A 16,546-nucleotide genomic window follows, 5' to 3' on the forward strand; every position below is an offset into this window, starting at 1 on the left:
ATTTGAGGCTCTGGTTAGCGAGATGACAGCCTGTAGAGCATCATTCTGAGCATTTCAATAAACCTGAGGATCCCGCAGAGTTTATTTTGAAATTTTCACGCACATTGACAGCTTCTCTTGAAAATAAAATCGAAAAATGTTGCCATAATGGAACCATCCATGACATTTTTGTATCCGTGATAGTTTTATGTACTGTGTACTATAGTATATACAGTTTGTATTGTATAAGATATATATTTTAAAATGAAATTACAAATAATAATTTAATTACATTCATAAAACTAACTCTCAATAACCCGCAGCAACCACTCCCCCTCTCCTCTTTCTCCATATATACACATTTCTGTACCTGCTCATTGACTGTTATAAATGGCTGTATATTTAGGGCAGCACAGCATGTCTGAAATGGTGATGTAGAGTGGTGTTTTGCTGCTAAATTTATTTTCAAGATCCTGTACAGTTTTTCATTTGCCAGACATAGCATATAGACACCTTAGTTCTATTCTTTCATGTTTATATCTCAGATGCATTTTTAGATTTTATGCCTTTAGATTTAGATTTAATTATGTTGTTAGTTTGATGGTGAATCAATGCAATGAAATCTCCTGTTGATGTCCACTAACTGGTCTATGTCCGATGTATCTATTCTATTCTGTACATATAAACGAAAACTGCATAGAAATCTAGGTTAGACAAAACTGAGTAATGGAGCAGAACTGTTGGTTAGATAGTTTGAGTACAGCCACTGACTGGAATCACAGTTTACACATAGGTGTCTGTAGAGGTTTGAGAGCAATATCAGCCATACAGTGGAAACACACTAGTCACATGTTTATGTCTGACTCACCAACAACACCTGCTTGAAATCTGCACATTGCGATCTTGGAGATGAATATGCCGCTCAAATGTCTGTGTGGGTCATCTCTGACCTTGGCTATTCTACACCCTTTTTACAGGTTCTCACAGATCTTCCCACAGGTCAAGTATGTACATAAAAACCTCAGCAAATGATCCAATTAGTAACAGCAAAGAAAGTGATGAAAATCTACCATGTCCTTCTCTGTAGGTTTCTAATAATAATAATAATAATAATAACTAAAAAAAACATTTCTTTGCTGGGTACTTATGTTGTACCTCAATTGCAGTCCCTGCGGAAAATTGAACATTGATGATTCAAGTTAGTGTTAAAAGCAAAGATATCATGCATTATCTTTTTATAGCTATCTAGGCAACTTCATAGGATGTAGACTGTTAATACAAGGCTTTGCTGTATGCAAGAGTGGGTGACGTCACCCACTGGTGTGATGACTAAAGTTTTGTATTTTAGCTCTTGTGGTTCATGTGATTGTGTTCGGACAAGACAACAGAGTTGTTGAGTTATCAGCTATCGGCCTCGAGGTTGCTGGTTGAGTAACATCAAACGCTGATGAATGTTTTATAGGAGCCTGAGGAGTCAGCGTGAATTACAAAGATATGCAAACCACTTTTCACTCTTCATAATGGCTGGGTCTCGAGTGGATCCTGCAGAAAAAGCAATGTAGCTCTTTCACTCCTCCATTTTTTTAATAAATTGCCCCTTTAGGTCGCAGAACTCCCCTGAGCAACATCCCTTTATGAAGATGACCCGTGCCGGCTGAAATTTTCCAGACAGTTTCAGCACCTTCAGTCTTCCACTGTGAATCACTACAGTCAGCATTTATCACAATGCCCCGCTGTGGGACCAACTGCCAGGTAAATTTTTTACTCGGTGGTGGAACAACCTCGGTGCTGCAATATTTAAATGGCTGTTGAATGTGTTTTCCTTTCAGATGATATATTTTCACTCATATCCACTCAAAATCTAAAGCTGGTCACGGTGTAATGTGTCTATCGACCAGCAGGTGGAGAAGTTATATGAACCGTTTGATCCTCAAGCCCCCACCCCTGTCCCTCCTCTGCCTCACGCTGCTCCCGATGTGAGAAGTTCCTGCATAAACTTCCACTCCACAGAGGGAGAACATATGTGGGAGATCTAACAGAGGCACACCACAAAGAACAGACAAAGAAACTTTTGAGCTGGACCTATTTCCTATTCTTGGATTGTTTTCTCAAATCAGGGTCTTCATGTGTATGGATCACTTTGTCAAAACATAGTGTGGATGTTTGATTGTGGAGTGTAAATGTAACTGCTGTAGACATGGATACATCATTTACTGTGAGACCTCTTGTCTTTGCCCTTCTGCTCTCCCTTCATCTGCACTTACACCTTTTTGTTTGGGCTGCTATGGACTCCTGCTATGATGAGGAGGGTGTGCCAAGCAGCTGTATGCCCAAGTTTGAGAATATTGCCTTCAGTCGCACGGTGGTGGCTTCCAATGTGTGTGGTTCTCCACCTGAGGACTACTGCATGCAGACAGGGTCAACTCGTTCATGCCACATCTGTGATGCCTCAGATCCATACCTGAGCCACAATACCAGTCTCCTGACAGACTTCCACCGGAATGAGGAGCCCACGTGGTGGCAAAGTCAGTCCATGTACTTTCGTATCCAATATCCCAAAAGCGTGAACCTCACCCTTCACCTCGGTAAGAGCACACATCCTGAACACTTAATTTAAATATCTGTCTTTACATTACTTTGGTCTAATAGCTATGTCTAGAGTTCACTTATAGTCTCTGTTATAGTAATGTTGTGTATAAATATGTTTATAATACGGCATCGCATTTGTTGTTTTGATGATCTGAGCTTCTACAGACTGCAGATAGACTCCAGTCTGGTGTGAATCTCACAGAAATTCAGTACATGTTTGGGATTTTTTTTTTTTTTTTTGCACACTGAAATTTGATACCATCAGCTTTTTAGGTTTCTGGACACCCATATCTTCAAGCATTATTCTGTGTATTGTGAGGCCTTTGATGGAGAAATCTTTAATCCAACACAGATGTGCTGCAGAACACATGATTTTTGTTAGGCCGCCTTGACTCTGAGGTTAACACTTTGGCCCAGACATAGCTTAGACTTCTGGTATTTCAGTGAGGACACTTTCACAAGACCGTGTCTGAGAATTTGGTGGGATTTAGAGTACATGAAGAGAACCTACAGTTGCATCTGACATGCATAAACAGGCACCAAGTAACGGTCTTCAGGCCCACAGTATCGTTAATTTAGCCCACATGCTGTCATGGAGTATGAACCCATTCAATTCTGGCTGCCACTCAACTTATTTTAAGAATATGATTTGGCCCAGAATCAAACTTTGATAGCACCACATCACGCAGCCTTCATAGATAGCATTAAAAACAAATCAGGCTGTTATCTAACCTTTTTTTTTTAACTTGACATCCACACTTTCACATGGTGTCATTACAAATTAGCATTAATCTTCTGCTACAGGTTAAATTCACAGTTTTGCAGCAAATATAGAACTGACTATGAATGAAACTGAAGCCATCATGTGTTTTTTAGAGAAACTGTAGGCAATAAGTAGCTTATAATAAGAAGAATAACAAGAAGAGGGATACGTGAAGTTAGCGAGGCATTTACATGAATCATATTTGGAAGGCAATAGATATTTGTTAGGAAGGTAAATTAATTTGCATTACCTGGGACTTTTTCAGCAAATCAGACACACAAGTTAAAAACAACACAGTAATCATATGTTTTTTGTTTTGTTTTTGTTTTAAATTGCCTTCTTTGTGTCCTCTTTCCCCCTGAAAAAATGCCGGTGACGCACATTTTGTGCACTGTGAACACATTTGACATTTCTCACTCCAGCCATTAACATCATTATCCCATTACCATGCTGTGCAAAACTGCTGAAATAAGCAGCACAGAACATTTGTCACTATAACTGAATTAAAATGTGGCGATTACTGTTATAAAGCATTAATACAAATCTTTTTATGCAATTATTTTCCCCATTCCATTTATTTTTTTGAGCTGGGCTTGTGTGCCTTTCTGCAATTAAAGGTCTCTTATCACCAAGACGGTTCATATATGTATTTGACATACCCAGGAAAAATATTTTGCTTATTTCTTATAATGTCGATTTTAACACTGATCTAATTTTAATTACTTTTTATGCAAAGCATTATATTAAGCACATTTGATTCAAAGTCTGAACAGAGAAATTTCCTGATCTCCTCTCTTTTGGCTTTATTCTGCCTGCAAAAAATACAGAAACAGTCCAAACACACAAAATTGTTTTTTTCCAAATGAAGAGAAGTCAGCAGTGTCTTCTTCCTATATTATGCCATAGGCAGGTTGTTAACAAGACAGCACACCCACAACAAATCAGCCTACACAGCTAACAATAGTCCTGAAAATGACAATGGTCCTGAATACTAAAATGAGATCTGTCTGTATTCCAGTTAAGCTATACCTAGCAACTGAAACTCATACTTCACAAAGTCAACTTTAGGAAAAGTTGATAATTTTTAGATGCTAAAAGTAGGAAAAAAATACAATTGTTTTTTTTTTTTCACGTCTTTGTTGATTTTTTTTATTATGTGCTGATGTTGACAAAAGTGCCGTTTTTGGGTTAAAAGCAGGTGTAAATGATTATTTTTGCAGTTCCACTCAGTTCACTCAAATTAAATGGGAACTATCTCACAAAAACACTCTAATTACATTGTTGCCAATTTCAGTAGAATGGCATTGCTAGAAATCTCCTCTGGGTTTTATTTTTATAAAACAAACTTCATTCAAAGAAGCAAATGGTGGAATTTATTCAAATGCCTCTTTTGTTCCAACAAAATGACAAGCAAGTGCTTTTTTCTTTTTTTCTGTTATGTCTGACATTGGGTTTGTAGATTTGAATTTCTCTGTTTATTAATAACAATGCAAAAGATAAATAAGATAAATAAGTCTCCAATAATGCCAGATTTGTTGCTAGTCGCTTTTTAGAAAAAAAGTCGCTAAGGGGGTCTGAAAACTCACTAAATATAGCGACAAAGTCGCTAAGTTGGCAACACTGCATGTACGGTGGCCCTGAGAGGCCAAACGGACTGCAACTTAAGAAAACACTAGCAATAAGAAAAATGCTGCAAAAGCACACAAAACACAACGGAAGTAGGAAAAACGACAATGGAAATAGGAAAAAACAAAAAGGAAATAGGAAAAACGACAACGGAAATAGGAAAAAAGAAAACAGAAATAGGAAAAACAAAAACAGAAATAGGCAAAAACATATTTCCAAAAGCACAAGGGAAGTGTTTCTGGGGAGACAATAACTTGACGGACCAGTTGCAGGAACCAAAATATGCTAAGAATTGCACTGGGAGACACTTAAAAGAACTGGAGGTTCTATCGGTTTTGTGAGGAAAGAAAAGATGAAAGGCAAGCGTGTTAGCCTAACTTTTAGCCTAAAAATACATCATCAGTATTATATGAATCATGATAAAACATGCCTACCATGTTTGGGGTTCCTGCAACTGGTCCGTCGGGTTATTGTCTCCCCAGAAACACTTCCCTTGTGTTTTTTCCTATTTCCGTTGTGTTTTGTGTGCTTTTGCAGCGTTTTTCTTATTACTAGTGTTTTCTTAAGTTGCACTCCGTTTGGCCTCTTGTAGACATGCTCTGTTTTGTGTTAAACATGTAATTTAATTGTTGCAAATGTTAATAAATCAGTTTTCATGTTTGATTTAAATATTCTAAATATTCTTCTCAATAACCTTGAGAGACGTATTCCCAGAAATATGTATACATAACAGAGTTAGTTCACTCTGACACAATACCTTATTAAAACATGCCCTAAGCCCTCACCTTCTAGTTTGTGCCCTACTATTTTATAATGTATTGCTTTAATGTACAGCTACTGGAAGGCTATCTATATTATCAATAAACAAATAGAATAAATACAGAGGTCGAGCAGCAGATCAAATATTTTATAATGGAGATAGTTTGACTACATTCTCAGTTTGGGGTTACAAGTTTATTGGAGAAGTGCCTGCCAGTGTCCACTTGCCTGCCCTAGCCTGCCTGGGAGTGAGGGCTTTGGTTCACTTGGTAAAAAGAGGAATGCATGGATTTTTTTCTGAACTTGAGTAAAATCTATCCAACTATATTCTCAGTGTGTATAGTCTGTAACATGTATCTATAGTATCTTTGTAGCAGAGGTTTATTTGGGCTGATAGCATTCAGGGAAGGCTTTTACTTGTTCACACATACATTTTCTTTATCCCCCAATCTTCCCCTACCTATGCAGTAGAGGGAAGATGAGTGCTCCCTGTCAGAAAGTTGTGTTTCAAAGAAAAAAGAGACAAGGACAAAAATGATGAGAGAAGTTGAAAATGTCAGCGCACAGATGAGCGGTTACATCACGTGCTCTGAAAACAGGAAGTACCTCAATCAAATGGAGAGTATTGATTTCCAATAGCAAGCAGATGTCTGACTGTGCTTTGAGGCTTTGTTGTTTATATTTTCTGGCTAGTTCTTTTCCTGGAAAAAGGTGGCAGTGCTCCTGCTGCTGCAAAGGTATTTTCTTTGTTATTGGAGAGTTTGTTATTCTTCTAACTATTCCAGCACCTACAAGTCTGTCTCCCTGAGACTGAACTGACCTTTGCTCCCACTGCCCTATCTGCCAACTTTGTTTTCCTATACCCGGCGGCTTTGATGCTTCCATCCTGACACTGTATTCCTAAGTGAATGATGACTAAGTTTTCACATCACACACTTTTATGTAACTGAACATCCCTAAATTTTGTATGCGTGGCATACTTTTGGTTCACATGAAAACTGTGTGATCCATCTGGGTTGTTGGCAGGGGGTTCTTTAGACATCACTGTTTCCCTCTGCCTCTCCAAACAAAACAAGCGCTCTCTGAAGGGAATGCAGGCAAATGCAGCGATGATAAACACAGCAGTAGGACGCAGGGACACACATTGCAGTCAGGTCAGAGCGGGTCTGTGGAAGAGTTAAGAGGAAAGGGGGAGTCGGGCTGCTTCAAGGGGAGTAAACAAAACATAATGAGGAAGAAAGGGTGGAAAAGAAAAAAAATGCCAGGCAGTTTGCTGGTAAGGAATTGGGGTCAGGTTTTTTCCCACAAAGACTGGATGAGCCACACAAACACACACACACACACACATTCTAACAGCACCCACTGATGTCTGCAGCTGGTTCTCATTCAGCGCAGTGAAAGAAAAGCAACATCCTGTTTCTGATGTAAAACAACGATAAAAGTCTGCCTCATTCGGCGTGACGCCTTCACAGCCTGAGCATTGGCTCACATAGGACACGTAATCCTGTCACAGAGTAAGAATTGGTCTCAAACTCTGAGATATAGCGTGATCAGAGGACAAATCCACTCCCACGTTTGAGTGCTGATTTCAAAAATCTCCGCTCGTAGAGTAAACAGAATGTAAACAGTCTACAGTGCTTGTGTTGGGTTTAGTCTGGGCAGATGAGAGTAGCTGTGTCAAGTTGACATGGATGAGTCAGAACAAGTCAGACATTGAACTTCTCCAGCATACGACGCTTATTCTCAGTAAACATTGTCAAAATATCCACGGTGCGTTCGTGTATCTGGAGAAAACATTCAAAGCTTAGGCTGGATCTTTAATGCACACGATTCTAGATCTGCTCTGTAAAGTCAAACAAAGCTGTTTTACCGGCCGTGCAAACTTAATTTTCAGTGCTCAATAACGTCCCTCTTGGTATTAAGTTACATGTAGTCAGTGTTGGGAAGGTTACTTTTAAAATGTATTCCATTACAGAATACTGAATACATGCCCCAAAATGTATTCTGTAGCGTATTCCGTTACGTTACTCCATGAGAGTAACGTATTCTGAATACTTTGGATTACTTAATATATTATCATGCTGTTTACAACTACGTGAATGTACTATTGCTGTGATTTATTACTGTTACTGAAGGTCCGCGGCTCCGAACCGTAGTAAAGGGACCTCTGGCTAATACGTCGGGTTCCGTGTCGGGCTGGTAGCCGAAAAATAGCTTTACTTTGTTGTCTGGGTCAACTTTGCTTGCCAGAGACAGAGAGGGGCGTTGAAAGGCTGCTCCAACGGAACTTATTGTTTCGGAGGAAAACACGAATACAGCGTACAGTCGAGTCTTAATAGCTTACTTACAGCTGGGCTCGTCAGGCACTCTTCTTGGCTGCAGTGGTTATTATTATATTTACATGCTTCCAGCTCCCGTTTTTGCTCCGTAACAGCTCGGACTTTCCTTTCTCTCCCTCCCTCGCTCACAGACACATAACGTGTATGGCAGTCCATTCTCGCTGCAGCACGGACTACACTGCCCATGAGCCTACATTCTTTAGGGCCATGCCTGTAGCATTCTGCCTTTTAGCTTAGCACAACAACAACAACAACAAAGCGCTCTCTCACCCAGGAAACACGCAGAGAGAGAGCGCGTCACCCTGTAACCATGGCAACCGTAACGCTGCCGCCTGGATCAACAGAGCGTAGCTGTCAAACAAACCCAAACAGTCCTGACCCGCCACAATATGAAACAGCAAAGTACCGCCGTGTAATCCATTTATTTCAACAAAGTAACTGTATTCTGAATACCACCTTTTTAAACGGTAACTGTAACGGAATACAGTTACTCATATTTTGTATTCTAAATACGTAACGGCGGTACATGTATTCCGTTACTCCCCAACACTGCATGTAGTACATATCTACAACACTACTTTCAGGGAGTATGATTTTTAATACACTTCTTTGACCACTTAATATTGTATAACTTTTAGAGTTTTTCATGAGAGTAAAATATAATTGCACATTATTCACAAAAAGGATTAGATGTTCATTTTACATCCCTGAAGTGTAAAAATGCTACTTATTTGGATGCATTTCAGCATTGTACACAGTGGACAGGTATTCTTTTGTTATATGTTACTTTGCTAAATTAAGTTCAACAACTAAAAAAATCCCTTTGCTGTGCCCACATAAACTAATGAATATTTTAATGCACTCCTGAGTGAATATGGATCATGAATCATTAAACATTAAGCATAAAAACATACAAATATCATTTACAATTAGTCTACATTTCATCACAGGGGATATCCAACAATTGCTTCATATTGTGCATCTTTTATGTCTCTTGCCTGAGTCCCAGCAGGGCTGAGCTCACCTCACGCAGTGAGTAAATGAAAGCTAAATGATCTTAGAGATCCCAAAGGAATGATACCATTAGAGATTTCTGCAGAGACAAGAGACAAAGATGCCTAGCTCTGACTTGGCAGAAAAATAGCAACAGATGTCATTACGGCTGTACCAGCGGATAGCACCCCTCCACGAATGTGCAGAGCGATTGAGACTTAGTATCTAATGATGTAGAAAAAATACCCCAGAGTGCACTGAAGAAGACTGTTAAGAGAGTTTCTACATGCTTCTTCTCATTCTGGTCTCAATATGACTTCATTTTGTGTCTACCCAGTTAATCCCCCACGATATGGCTCCAAGGTTATTGTTTGAACTGTCAACAGTGAGTAAACAGTGGGGGTAATAACACCCCTCAATCAAAAAGAAGCATTGATTCAGGAAGAAGATGTCAGCTTTCTATATTAGGACAAGAGCTATAGCATTAATCACTGACCTCCCTACTGCAGTTGTCTAAACAGGAAGTGCTGTAAAGAAAAATATCCCCTCCTGACTCTGGCATGCAAACGGGTGGGCAAATGTTAGTGGCATCCTTTTATAACCTCTTCCTCTCATACCATCACAAATGTATCTAGGTCAGCGGTACCCAGACCCCGGGCCATGGACCGGTACCAGTCTGTGAGTTGTTTGGTACCGAGGTGAGAGAGTTGAGGCTCGGGTGTAAAATTTATGGCTTTCAGGGTTTTTATCGTTAACTCAGTTTCCCTTGGTCTTTTCCCGTGTTGTAGTTGTGTGTCTTATTTTGAAAGAAATATTTATGCGTTACCATTGCAACCAGAGAGCATTAAAGGGCGTTTCGGGAGGACGCTGCTAATAAAGTTACACAATTAGACAGTGAATTCATGTTTATTATTATTTTTACAAAATACCACAGTTTTTGTCTTGGTTGAATCATTTTATTTTGTTGTATTTATCTGCGACACCTTAAAGACCGGTCCGTGAAAATATTGTCTGACATTAAACCGGTCCGTGGTGCAAAAAAGGTTGGGGACCGCTGATCTAGTTGATGTATTTTGAACCAACACTTTGTATTTCTTCATTTACAGTACAGCACAAGACGGGCAGATTTGCTAAATCCTCAACAGCAAGTCAAATGAAAAATCTGGTTGCATCTCCTCAATTGTGTTCAAGCTATTAGTTGCAGTGATTGCTTTTTTCTTTTTCACAAATTAAATCTGAAATCGTCTGTACCCATTTAGACCTTTTAATTCATAATTTTATTTGTTTTCCACAGGGAAATCCTTTGAGATAACCTACATACGACTGAAATTCTACACCAGTCGACCAGAGAGCTTTGCCATCTACAAGCGTACAGAAAACGATGGGCCCTGGTTACCTTACCAGTATTACAGCGCTTCTTGTCGAAAGACCTACAGGAGAGACGCTAAAGGTTATATTCGCCCAGGGGATGATGAAAGGACTGCTTTATGTACAGACGAGTTCAGCGATATCTCGCCCCTCACTGGAGGAAACGTGGCTTTCTCCACACTGGAAGGTCGGCCCAGTGCCTACAACTTTGACCAAAGCTTGGTGTTGCAGGTGAGGATGCATTTTGTTGGGTGACATGTATACATGTATTCATGACTGATAGTGTTTCATTGTGTGTTCTCCAGATATGCTGTTATTGCATTGGCAGTGTGTTTCGGATGATTGTTATGCTAAAATGTCACTTTTGCCAATCAGATAGCATTCCATGCTGGATCAATATCTATACTTCTCTGTGTAAATAATTTAATCAATTTTGACGTGATATCCAACACCAGTTGCTCAACTGTAGACCCAAACCATGACAGAGCCTCAGTGTTTTTAAGGAGGCTGTAGACACTCACTTATGCCTCTCCTCTCTATGTATTTATGACAATTTGAACCACAATTTAAAAACTGGAATCTATCACTCCATCAGACCCATTGCCAGTGATTTTAAAATTTTTTTTTTTTTTACTTAATATAATCATAAACTGTAGCAAAGTGAAAGAAAAAACTTTTTAACAAATAAAAATCCAAAATGCATTCAAAAATACATATTTATCATAAATGGCAAATATTCATGTAGATATAACATGAAAAGAAATATTTGTTTCATTTTGATACATTACATTGATGATAATCCACAATGGGTGCTAGCTTCTGCTCATATTAATTTTCTTAGAGGAAATGAATATATCTAAATGTGAGAATAAGCTGTAGCAGCAGGCTTCTCTGGACGTAACAGCTGCTCGCGTGATAACAGTGATAACAGTGATAACAGTGTTAACAGCACCGCATAACTTGATGTAAAGTTTATAAGTGCATGTAATGTTCTTGCCCCCCCTTCAAGCACTGATTTTATCAAAGCCTCTCGACTGCACACACTTTCACACAAACAAACATCCCGTAGCCATGCATGTATATGCATGCCTTCGAGCCTTTTTCAAAGCAGCTGAAGTGAATCTAATGTTATGTTTAGCTCTGATTAACATTGATGAAGCCTTGAGAGGGCTGTGCTGAATTAATGGAAGTCTCTTGTGGGCGAGTCTGGGAGGGGTGGGCACAGTAAAGCGTATCTAAAAATGAGAAAATAAAGTACTTTATGCAGCCACTCCTTTTGCTTTGATGGTGCTATGAGTATGCATTCATGCATGCATCTGTTCACATGTTTCCTATATTGCAACTTAAGTTGGAAAACATTAGGTGAATTCCTTTATTATTAAGTATTGACCACCAGAAAGCCTTGATAATTACTTTATGTTCTAAATAGACAAAAGTAATCATGTCAAAATAAATTAAGCTGTCTAATTAGGACAGAGAGATCCTACAAGACTGAAGGAACCATATGCTTCATACATTACTAATACTATTTATGAACATATGAAAGAAACATATGTGTGTGTGTGTGGTTGAAAATAGTGGAAAGAAAATAAGCAGTGGGCAAGCAGTGGATCCTATAAATTAACCAAAGAAATTTCAAGCGAAACATTTCCGGGGACTCATATGCAGCTGGTTTTTGTTTTTTCTAAAGCCACTGCCAACTTACAAACACACACTGATACACACTGGATATTGGCACTGGTGACGTGTATGTTACAAATATGAAAGACCCTGTGGCGTCAAATTTAACATACTGGGTTAGTGTCGTTATTTAATTTGCAGGGATAATGTTGTTAAATGGAGCATTTCACCACAAACCACAATCTTGTCCTAATTGTAACCAAGTAGTTCTCTTTTTGTTTTTTTGTTTTTGTTTTGTGCTTAATAAGACCAGTGAGTGAAATCCAAAGCAAAAAGCAAGTGAAACGGAAAGGGGAAAAGCACAATGCTCCCAAACTGGACACAAATCAATGGCTTCTGGCTGACAAACTGGTGACTTATTTCACCAACAGCCCTCCAGCTACCAAATGTGGACCTTGTTCCCTTTTTAGAAGAGGACCGTTATCTCTCCGAGTCTAATATTGCCGTTGCCAGTGTTTTCTGACAGGCAGTAATTTACGTCCTGGCATCCTGGGATGACAAAACATTGAATTTGTGAGTTATTTCTGTAATTCTGAGAGAGTTATTAGTACTGTTATTATTATTATTTTTATTTTTACCTGGACCTTAAATACTCAAAGCCATAAAGTCACTCGAAATGACATAAATCATACATACATGCAAAGTAATGTGATCTGTGAGCTGAAAGTTATACAACTTTTATATTTTAAATTTAATGCAAAAGCACACGTAAAGACAAATGTATATTTATATTCATAACTTTGTAGCTAGAGCTGGGTGCTATACCAGTAAAAATGTCCTGCATATTGATTTATCAACGACCACTGGGAGCAATGAGGAGTGCAGGGAGAATGGACCTCTATTAAATGCGATCCCTCTTACTTGCGGTTTTAATCAAAAGTGCAGGTAACATAACAGTTTGTTAACAGCTGGGAGATGCTCCATCGCAACATTCAAGAACAGTAAAGAGAAATGGAGGATGAAAAGACAGACCCGAGATGCACTAAAATAACTACTAACCAAGAGAGGAGTCGTGTCTGCTGTATAGAAAGCTTCAGTCTTATAAGATGGAAATCATTCTGCTGTAATTTCTTGTCCCACTGCTTCGATGCTCCTGACTTTCACTGCGGGTGGGGCTCGTTCACCTTCCTCCACAAATACACAGCGACGGAGAACGAGAGGCCTCGTGTACAGATGGGTTGTGTACATTTGTTGTCGTACACACACCGGTGCAAAACACGAAAGCAACCTGAGAATATGTGGGTTGTCATTTCCAGTTTATAGTTTTTCACAATACTGGCACCTTCTCCGTCCCTTCCTTAACTTGGGTTATTATACACAATAAGAATTTCAGCTTCAAACTAACGCTCTTTACAGACTGGCGACCTGTCCAGGCTGTACCCCACCTCTTAAACTATTGCAGCTAGGGTAGGCTCCAGGCCTCTGCGACCTTTAAATCAATACAGTTGTGAGTTACAGATACTCACATGACACACATAAGGCAAGAACCACATCCTTCTGCCATGGAAACAAACTGTGGTGTCACGTGGGCAAATAAATCCACAGTACCCAATATTAGAGTACATTGGCTATTTGTACATTGGCTATTTGGCATTTACAACTGGTTCCAGTGGACAAATTCTACTGAGCAATGCTAAAATTAACCTTTTCCTTTAATTATATCAGCTAGGATTTGCATTTAATACTCATTTGCATAAATGTAGACTAAAATTACATTGCATTTTTTAATCAAGCTTATCAAAATTTTACTTAGGCCCACAATAATTCAGAGGCCATTATTTTCTATTTCTATTGGCCTTACAAGTAAGCAGGAAACATGAGTGTAAATTAGTAGTATTTCGAAATATTTAGATAGTCTCATACATCCCTTTTAATCAGAAGGAACTGTACTTTCCCTTCTTTACTCAAAGATTCACAACATTAACAGAATAAAAGCATGTCTTTATTTTACTGACTTAAGAAGGAACAATTCTAAAAGATAAACAGTCACACCTTTCTTCACAGTAGTCTTAATGAATAGTTCTCCAGGCTTCTTGAAGGATGTTCAAAGTTCTTCTTTGGATGCAAGCATCGTGTTGAAGCACTTTACACCAATACATTAAATAACTGCAAACTGCAATGTGTGTTGGAAGGAAATTCACTACTGTGGCAACACCACCAACTTATAAAAAGACATAAAATACCACTAAAAAGAGAACAAGCACTGAAAGAATTGAAGAAAGGAGGAAGTAAATCCCTCAGACGGACCCAGAGCCTGCTGTCACAGTCTTTCAGAGAGGCAAAGAATAACCAGGTAGCCTATATATTGGTGAAAGTAATGCTTCAATCATGACTGATGTTGGATCTTCAGCATTAGTTAATGTTAAAGTGTTATTGGTCGTCATACTTGCTACATTAGCAGACCAGTTATCTTTAGACTATATTCAGGCATTCAGATAATATATTCTGCCCACTGAATTGTGGTACAATTCATACATTATTTTATTGGAAATTAGACATGAGCTATGAAAAATGTTTGAATATAATAACCTTTTTGTGTTGACTGTCAGGTCTGTTTCATTATTACATACACAGCCCATTTAAACAACTGAAGTTGGTCCAAAGTGCTTTAACGACAGACACATTTACATTCCTCGTCTCCAAAAAAACCCAGTTTCAAATACAGAAAATGCTGAAAGGCTTGTTTTATGGTGTTAACTGATTCCTATGGAAAGTAAAAATCACAGTGATTCAGTGGTCAATAAAATGTGATTAGAATTCAGAAAATTGATGATGATTCATCTCATAAATCATGACACTGCCCTCCGCTACATAAATTCACTTTATAAGTTAAAACTATTAGTATTTGTATTGGTAATACTGGCCTTCAATTTACTTGGTATTCAATCACTACAAAAATTTGCAGTATCGCATATCATTAACAGGTTCATCCTTTGAGTTAGGACCTTTTACTTAATACTTGAATGATTCACTGGTCAGTGTAAAAGGGCTTTAAAAAAGGACACAATATCCGAAGAAAAACTTTGTAAGACCTTGAAAAAGGGGAACTTCTACTCATGACTACTTTAAAACATTACAACAAAAGTCCGGCTCCTTGAGATGTTTGATGTTTGCACAGGGCAGATCTCCTCCTGCCCTGTGCAAAGTCTTCCAGAAAAATAATAATAACACATTCTTATATCTGACCTTCCTCCTAAAATTTAGTGTGAAAATATGCCTAGCAGAGCCAAACTAGCACTTCTGTAAAGTAAGCTGTCCTCCTCCGCATCATTAAATAAGAAGAGTTAGTGTGGATATCTGGGGGATATGCAATTTAACCTTGCCTAACCTACCCTAAACATGAGAATGGTGGGGGGCGATTTGTGTTGCTCGTCCTGCCAATATGTTCTGTTTACAGTATAAAACCATTACAAATGACATTTAAGGTGATTTAGTCATAACATGACTAAATCCAGGTCTTTTTTCTTTCTAGCTCACTGTTGAAGTTCATGGTTGTCTGCAGGCTTTCATCCCCCCACGCTTGCTCGTTTCAGGAACATTTGATTTGAATGTTTGAATATATACAAATTGGATTTTAAAATAAAAAACAAAACAGCCTCAGTGAAAATTACTCAGATCTTTGTGAAAACATTCACATAGTCATTTGTTGGTGTTACAAACTTTTTGTTAAAACCTGCCTATTTGTAAAACAGTTTGACCACACCTCAGATCCAATTATGGTGCCCACCTCTTTCCACTACAGCACACACATGCTTCCTCTGCCACGCGCTGTCTCCATAAAAGAAAAAAAATCCAGCCCTCAACTAAGACTCTTTAAATGGGTGATGTTTGTGCCACCTCCTGCAGAGCAGAAAGAGGCTGCTTTCTTCAAGAGTGATCACATTTTAAACTGGGAATAGACGGAGGGTAGAAGGCAGCGACTGAAGCCACATCATCTCTCAAGCACGAGCTAAGCCGCGCTGAGAAGGATAAGGACATTCTCGCCACATCTCTGCTATGTAAGGTTCCCTTGCATCTAGCTGCAGTGAAAATAGAAATGAAATGCACTATTGGATTAGCTTTAGTGTTGTTAGAGGTTCGGCACATTGTGTGGCAGGCAACTGTCAGTAAGATGACAAACAGCTGCATGAAAGAGGAAAGGGACGACAGAACTGGATTGGACTCCAAAAGACTCCACTCCATCTGTCCCGCTAGGACAACAATGAAAGGAGAGTGAATGAAAAAATAAATATGTCTGTGGCTTAGCAATAGCCTCTTAACCCACTGTCAAAAAAAAGACCTCTCTGGATATTTCCACAAGCACAAGAATCTTCTCTCCACACTCCCATTATTCTCCCGCTTCATTGTTGCATCTCTCGCTCTCTCTTTCCTCTCTGGTGTGTATTACTTTGTTTCACCTCTTATGCCGGTGGAGCCACTATTTATTTATATTTATATTTATTTATTTGCA

The 16,546-nt window shown here is 38.8% G+C and overlaps 1 protein-coding gene across 1 annotated transcript in view; it reads left to right on the plus strand.

Moving 5' to 3' along the window:
• Positions 1-1,992: 1,992 nt before the first annotated feature.
• Positions 1,993-16,546, plus strand: part of lamc3 (laminin, gamma 3) — a 131,471-nt gene continuing 116,917 nt past the window's right edge. The window contains exons 1-2 of the mRNA XM_063478196.1: positions 1,993-2,564; positions 10,343-10,647. Of these exons, the coding sequence (XP_063334266.1) occupies positions 2,177-2,564; positions 10,343-10,647 (693 nt within the window). The 5' untranslated portion in view covers positions 1,993-2,176. The remainder of the gene's footprint in view (positions 2,565-10,342; positions 10,648-16,546) is intronic.

This window comes from Pelmatolapia mariae, linkage group LG7 (assembly GCF_036321145.2).
Source record: "Pelmatolapia mariae isolate MD_Pm_ZW linkage group LG7, Pm_UMD_F_2, whole genome shotgun sequence".
Taxonomy (NCBI): Eukaryota; Metazoa; Chordata; class Actinopteri; order Cichliformes; family Cichlidae; genus Pelmatolapia; species Pelmatolapia mariae.